This window comes from Otolemur garnettii, unplaced genomic scaffold (genome assembly GCF_000181295.1).
Source record: "Otolemur garnettii isolate 467f Iridium unplaced genomic scaffold, OtoGar3 scaffold00164, whole genome shotgun sequence".
Taxonomy (NCBI): Eukaryota; Metazoa; Chordata; class Mammalia; order Primates; family Galagidae; genus Otolemur; species Otolemur garnettii.
The window spans coordinates 1667579-1674429 of record NW_003852559.1 but is presented as its reverse complement, the minus strand read 5'-3'; the positions used below and the strand labels follow the sequence as shown (position 1 = coordinate 1674429).

The 6851-nt window shown below is 36.9% G+C and overlaps 1 protein-coding gene across 1 annotated transcript in view; it reads right to left on the bottom strand.

Annotated features, from left to right (window-relative positions):
• PDE5A (phosphodiesterase 5A) overlaps positions 1-6851 on the bottom strand; it is a 129813-nt gene that overhangs the window by 37894 nt on the left and 85068 nt on the right. The window contains exons 9-10 of the mRNA XM_003800072.3: positions 3424-3599; positions 494-553 (exon numbers count right to left, since the gene is read on the bottom strand). Of these exons, the coding sequence (XP_003800120.1) occupies positions 494-553; positions 3424-3599 (236 nt within the window). The remainder of the gene's footprint in view (positions 1-493; positions 554-3423; positions 3600-6851) is intronic.

Here is a 6851-nt window from a genome sequence, read left to right as displayed (position 1 = left end):
TATGCTCGATGAGAATTCAGGAACTGACTCCATTTGAACTTAATTTCAAATAGCACTTCATAAGCCATATGGTCAGAAATTAAAGCCACTCTTAGTTCTTGATAATGCAGAGCAGGTTATCAGTAACTCTTTTGTCATTACCCTGGACAAAAATTATCCTAGACAACCACCTTATAGTCCCTATTTCCCCAGGAAATGAAAACTAAATCTAATTTTGACCTAAGACCTAAAGATTAGAAAAATTACTAGAAAAAAAATCAGAATCACAGAAAGTATGTCAAAGTTAATATATTTAATACCCTTTGCTTTGTACTATCTATGACTTTGCATCCCTGCAAGAAAGTAGAGTTGATTAAATATTTTTATGAGCGTCCATTTAAATATTTACCAGATTTGATTAAGAGAACACTGCTAGTAGAACGAGATATCCTGAGGTAAGCGTACCCAATTACATGTTTAGTGTGAGTGATTTGTAAAAAGAAAGAGGAGTTACCGCTAAAGACTGAAGCTCCCTTGTCTCTTCCTCGGCTGCTGAAGCATGATACGACAGAACCTGCAGAACGGGAAAACAAGTCCAGGTTACATGGGAGAAACCACCAATTTGCTAGACTAGAATTGGAAGCTGGGAATTCTGCTAAAACTTCTGGGAGCGGTAACTAGACTTCTTAGAATGTCAAATCGTATGTGTTGCTTTTATCCACAAAGTGAAAACCCCAGATTTGGATTCCATGGCTTGGTTTGGAAAACAAAAGTTATACTCTTCCCGTTCAAAAAAAGACTCCTGTAACTTTCATCCTGACATTACTGCGACAACACATTATTTATAAGGCAGCCTAGAAATAACTAGTGGCTCAAACTTGGCAGAAAATTTATTTTGAATTGTTTTTTAATAAAAATATTGACTTTAGTTATTTTTTGCTTGAGTACAGAATTAGGGGGGAAAAAACCTTTGCCTAAACTGACATTTAATGTTGGTATTTGGAAAGAAAGTAGTCTAGAAGTAGTCATCAGATGAGTCCTACGACCACGTAGAATTGATACAGAAAAAGTGCATGGCTGGGACCTAACATCAGGCAGATTGAAGGATCCCTTTAGCTTCACAGAATTGGCCCATAAAGCCACCCATTAATAGTTTAAGATACTAAGACTCAGAGATTCTCAGGACTTGGCTGCAAGCTCAACCTAGAGAGAGGACAAGGGAGCTGAGGATCCAGCTCTCAACCCCTAACCTACTATACTTTCCACAACCTTGCAGATTCAAAAAGTCAACCTTCCTCTTTTCTTACTAACTGAACATGAGAATCATAATCTCCACTTTTCAAACTGACTTCTGGGTACAGACTGTGCATCCCAAATCTGAAAATCTAAAGTCTGAAATGTTTCAATGAGCATCTCCTTTCAGCACCATGTTGGTGCTCAAAAAGCTTCAGGTCCTGGAGCTTTTAAGATTTTGGATTTTTAGATTTGGGATGCTCAACTGGTAAGTATAACGTAAATATTCCAAAAGCCAAAAATATATGAAATCTGAAAGGACCCAAGTGTATCAGATAAAGAATATTCAATCTGAAATGTGATATTATTTTAGACACTTTCAAAAACCAAGGTAGTGGTGGTATTTAAAATGCCTATCAATAAAGTTCATTTTTGATAGAGATCACAATTACTTCACCAAAAACCTCAAAAGTTTTAAAATCATTGATAACAAGGTAAATCATTTCAGACTTTAAATGGCAAGTAAATTAAGCAAATATAAATCTAAAACCAAATGGTATGTGCCTACTATCTTGTGATTCAGAACATTTATAGTCCTGTGCCACATACATCAAATCTGCCTTAGCAGTGGAACCGTTAATCACTAGACCTCCGGAAACTCGGAGGCGCTAGATCCTGCACATGAAATTGACAGGTCATGGCTCCTACCCTGTTGGTGTTGAGGCCACAGAGGTGGAGAAAAGCTAATGCTATGACCATGAATAATTCTAATATTAAGTACAAGGCAACAAAAAGTTTTTAAAAATGACAAAGTTTAAAAGATTATTTTTATCACACTCTGAAGATAAAAATAGCACCTCACTCATAGGGTAAAAGGATTAATTTTGTTAACACATGTAAGCATTAGAATACAGAGGAAATATTTGATAAAGTCTAGCTATTTTTATTGTCATTGTTGCTTTTGTTGTTATTCTAATGATCATGACTTCCAGGTCTAAATAATTCACTACTTTAAGAAGACCTGAGGGGTTTGAGTCCCTGGTTTCTGTCCAGTGGCCTCATCAGGACAGGAAAATTTTGGTTGAGGTTAGATCGTGATCAATGAAAGTATATTTAACTAAAGGAGAGCTATCATGTAAAAATAGAAATAAATCTCATTCAGAGATTTTGAACAAAGTGATATGATGTCTGGAACTGCTTTAAAATACTCCAAAGGGAGGTGAAGAAGAGTGTGGAGGACTGAGGGTGGGAATGGAGGGAGCAATACTGGCCCTGGCCATGAAATCAGAAAAAATTAGATTAAAAATACATATATAAATACATCTATATACGTATATTTATGCAGTTTCAAACTGTATGTGCACATGTAGAGTTATGTGTGTCTGGACATAATTGAAACTATATTTAAACTATATGTTTGGGTGTTTATGTATATATGTATGCATACACATTTGAAACAGATTTTAACTGATTCATTATGGTCTATCATACATAGTTTTTATATAATACTGTAGCTAACCTGCTGGTGTCATGTATTCAGCTGAAAAGGTAAGTGTGCCATCTCGGTCACTGGTAAAACTTAAAGAATCACTATGAGGGGAGGTGGGGAGGGGAGGGGAGAACTCTGTAGTAATACAGATTCCCAGCCTCTTCCCAAAATGCACTGCATCAGAATCTCCAGAAGTGGAGTTTATAAATCTGTAGTTTGAAAGCTTCTGAGTCTGAAGTAGCTCGCTGGTCCAAGAACTTCAAACTATTCTTGCTTTTCATTGACTTTTCCCCCTTCACTTCTAACTCTCTTGGGAGTATCTAGGCCTTATGTTTTTGTGCTTTTTTAATTTCTTTGCACAATTGTTCTCATGGAAAGATGGGGAAGCTTAGGCAGTGGGAGGGGCAGAGAGGCTACAGTGGCAATCGTCACTTGTGTGAAGGGATTATTAGAGCCAAAGACTGCTAACTGCAGGAGAAGCAGGGGACTGAGGGACAGCTTGAGTTTTGGTTTGGTTGTATTGACCTTTGACAAGTTTCTAAAACATTTTGTTTCCTTCACTTTTAAAATGAGGACTCTAAGATCTCATCATCTACATTGCACGATTTTTGTGAGGACTCATCATGAGTTGTCACCGTGAGTTGTCACCGTGAGTAGTCATGAGGGAAACGCAAGAGTGAGTGTTTGGAGGAAGCCCCAGAGCTCCCCTAACGTCAGCCCACCTCTAATGTGACCATTTGCTTGGCCATGGCTCTTTCCACTGCTTCATACATCTGTGTGTTCTGGATCCCCAAGCCACAAAAGATGACAAAAGCTTCCAGAAACTGTTCATCATTTCGGTTGAAAGGCTTAACTTTGTCCGTATTCTCCTCCATCTTATTAACAAGTTGGCAAACTCCTATAACGATCCGAAAAATGGACCAAATGTTATTGTTAATTGTCATGGCTTTTCTTTACTTTAACACACACACCCAAAGATTGCCATATACATTTTTCTTTGGAATACGTGGCATCTCCACATAAGGAAATGAACCCCCACAAATATAAGCAAGAGAAATAAATAGAATTTATATGAAAACTAGGTTCACATGGTTCTAAATGTACATTGTTGCCAGTGCTCAAAAAATCCTAGAGTACTATTTTCTTTCAGACTCGGTCATGAATTTTAAATCAGTTGAATCCCCAAAGACAATTTGTCCTTTGGAAACTAATTGGATTTTTGTCCCCTTGCCAAAAGAACAATTTTGATGCACATCAGAATTTCGGGTCACACAGATTGCCTTTCCTTACTGAAAAACCAGAAGTTAAAAAATACAGTTACACATAAAATAGAATGCAGAAAGCAGACAATTCACATAGACAGTCTCAAATATACACTGCTGTATTCAGGAGAATCACATTTGCAGACAACTTTTGATACATCAATAATTGGATACTGCAAATACTTATGCAAATAAAATGGCAATTTACTTAGAAATAAAAGTGTACCTAGTAAGATGTGAAGAAAATGGTTAACGGGGATTCCTAGCTTACCTCTGGGTAAAACAAATGCTATCATTTCTGTCTCTGAATATTTAACGATAGACTTCCACCATGCGCCCACTGTGGGATAGGCACTGTGCTAAATACTTAGGTAGACACATGACCTCTAGTCCTCACAATTCATACTGTAATGTAGTTGTGATCAGCCCTATTTGCAGATGACAAAATTGAGTTTCAGAAAGGTTGCGTTATTTGCTGAAAGCCACGTAAGCTGGTTGGTATGGATCTAAAATTCAACCTCTGGCTCAGTGGGGCCCCAGAAGACACTCTTTGCCACATGTTGCTGCCCTTTACCTCTCAGTTCATTGCTGGCCAGTTCTCTGATCTCATCTTGCCTGCTCCTATCTGTGCCTGTGCTTTGCCATAGGCTGCCCTGGTCCCCTCTGCCCTCCGTCCTGTCTTCCCCACTGATGCTCACACATCCTTCACAATGAGCTTCTGGAGTCCTCCCACTCACGGGAAGGCAGGCACTTCTCTTTTCTATGCCCTTAACATTATCACTTGGGATAGCATGGCAGATTTTATTTCCATCTCTCTTTCTAAGCTGGAAGTATCTTAGGCTTAGAGATTTATTTTACTTTTTTCAGGTGTCCTTCTTCAGCTAGCAAAATGCCTAGTATATGGTAGGAACCCAAAAAATGTTTTCTGAGTTAATGAGACTACATGACTGCCACTCTGACTCAAACTATTTTTCCATGAAGATCGTAGTCTATATCCCTTTTATCCTGGAGCACAAAAAGATTTCATAGCGTCTGTGGTGATGTAAGGTGCTTGATGTATTAAGATCTTGTATCACTATTAGTGTGCATTTTCTTCATTTTTAGCACTAGAAATGATCTGTACTCTCCATTTTACTCTTTTTGGTCTACTTTAAACAGTAAAGACATCTATATGCTCCTCTATCTGCATTAGAGCTGCCGGGATTACTTCTCTAACATTTACTCCACAATCAAGGAACACTTTAAACAGACATAATTTGGACACTGCAAGTAAAATGGCAATCAGCAATCATTATCTTTAAAAGCACATGTCCCGTGCATGGTAACCAAAACACAAGGGTTATATCCCTCCAACCTTTGTGAACCCCCAAATTATAAATATGGAACTGTTTATATTAGTCTTCTGGCTGACTCCCAAATCACATTTTCTTGAGAGTCACATGTTTCATGCCCTTATCCTCACATCACAATGGAATTGCCTTTCAGCTTTACGGAATTTTTCTCCTACTTCTATAAACAAAGTTTTTTTTTTATTATTATTATTTCATAAAAATTACAGCATATATAGCAAGAAAAAAATAACAAAGAGGGGCTGAGTCGTGGGCATCAGGCAGTCTGCTAGGATAAACTAGCCAAGAAGGTCCCCTGTATAGCAGTTCAAATCTATGCCTCAGTCAAAATTCACTGAATGAACATGTGAAGAGGGATTAAATTATACCTCTGGAATTACTGGAAGTTCTTTAAATGTCATGTTAAATGTACAAATATCAAGGATCTGTTATAACAACCACAGCTCAGAGCAGAACAGCTAAAGTACACCTGTATTAGACAGACTTAATTAAACCTGGTGCTGAAGACGAATGATTTGTTTAGGGATATAATTTAATTCTCTTTTGAGAGTAGAAAGGACAGCCATCTTTATATAGCATTCATGATAATCCTTTTGATCTCTTCAGACCCTTTAGAAAATTTGCTTATGTCAAACAAAAATACTCTAGTTAAAAAAAAAAAAGCTATAGAAATGGTTCATAACAAACAAATGAAGCTCTTCATTTAAGAAAATTAAAAGCTTGGGCACATTTACAATAGTGTTTTCGCAACTTCTACCTAAAAGACTGGAGAAAGGGTAAGTAATAAAATTTACAACTGGTAATCCGAGATGCCATGCTACTAGTAAGCCAAACAAAATCAGAATCATTTATATATAAAAACAAAGTGATTCATGCAGAACCAAAAAGAAAAGAAAAGCATCCAGCAAAAACCAATTAACAAGTATAATCATAAAACAATACTGAAAACACATTAGGGAAAAACCAAGAGGTAGTAAAGTAACAGGGTCATTTCATAAAATGCTGCTACAGACGTTATCTCAGGTTGTCCCTACAGCAGCTTTAAGAGCATTGAAGCCACCACTGGAAATTACGCTGAATGGACTGGCTGGCTTTCTAAGACCTCACAAATTACCTTTTCCATAATCTCAGGGATCAGATGTTGTGAACTTGAAATATTAGCATCCCAAGTCAACTAATATGTAAAACCTACATGTACAACCTACCACATGTAAAACCTTGTGACCTATTGTGCAAATTCTTTTTTTATTTTTGGACTTGTCATTTGTCAATCATGTAAATTTGAGGAGGAAGATTTTCAAGGAGTCCAAATAATCATCTCTGCAGTTTTCAATGATAATGCCTTGATTTTTAAAAAGGCTTCCCTATTTTAGGATTATATACAAACCTGTATTTTCCGAAGTAGCTTAAAAGATTAATTGTATGACATTTAATTTTACAATCCAACTTAATTCTTTCTTTACATTGCTACTGGGTTATTATAATACCTGAGTATTTACCCATTCTCTGATGATCTGAATTGTCACTTTATCCATTTAT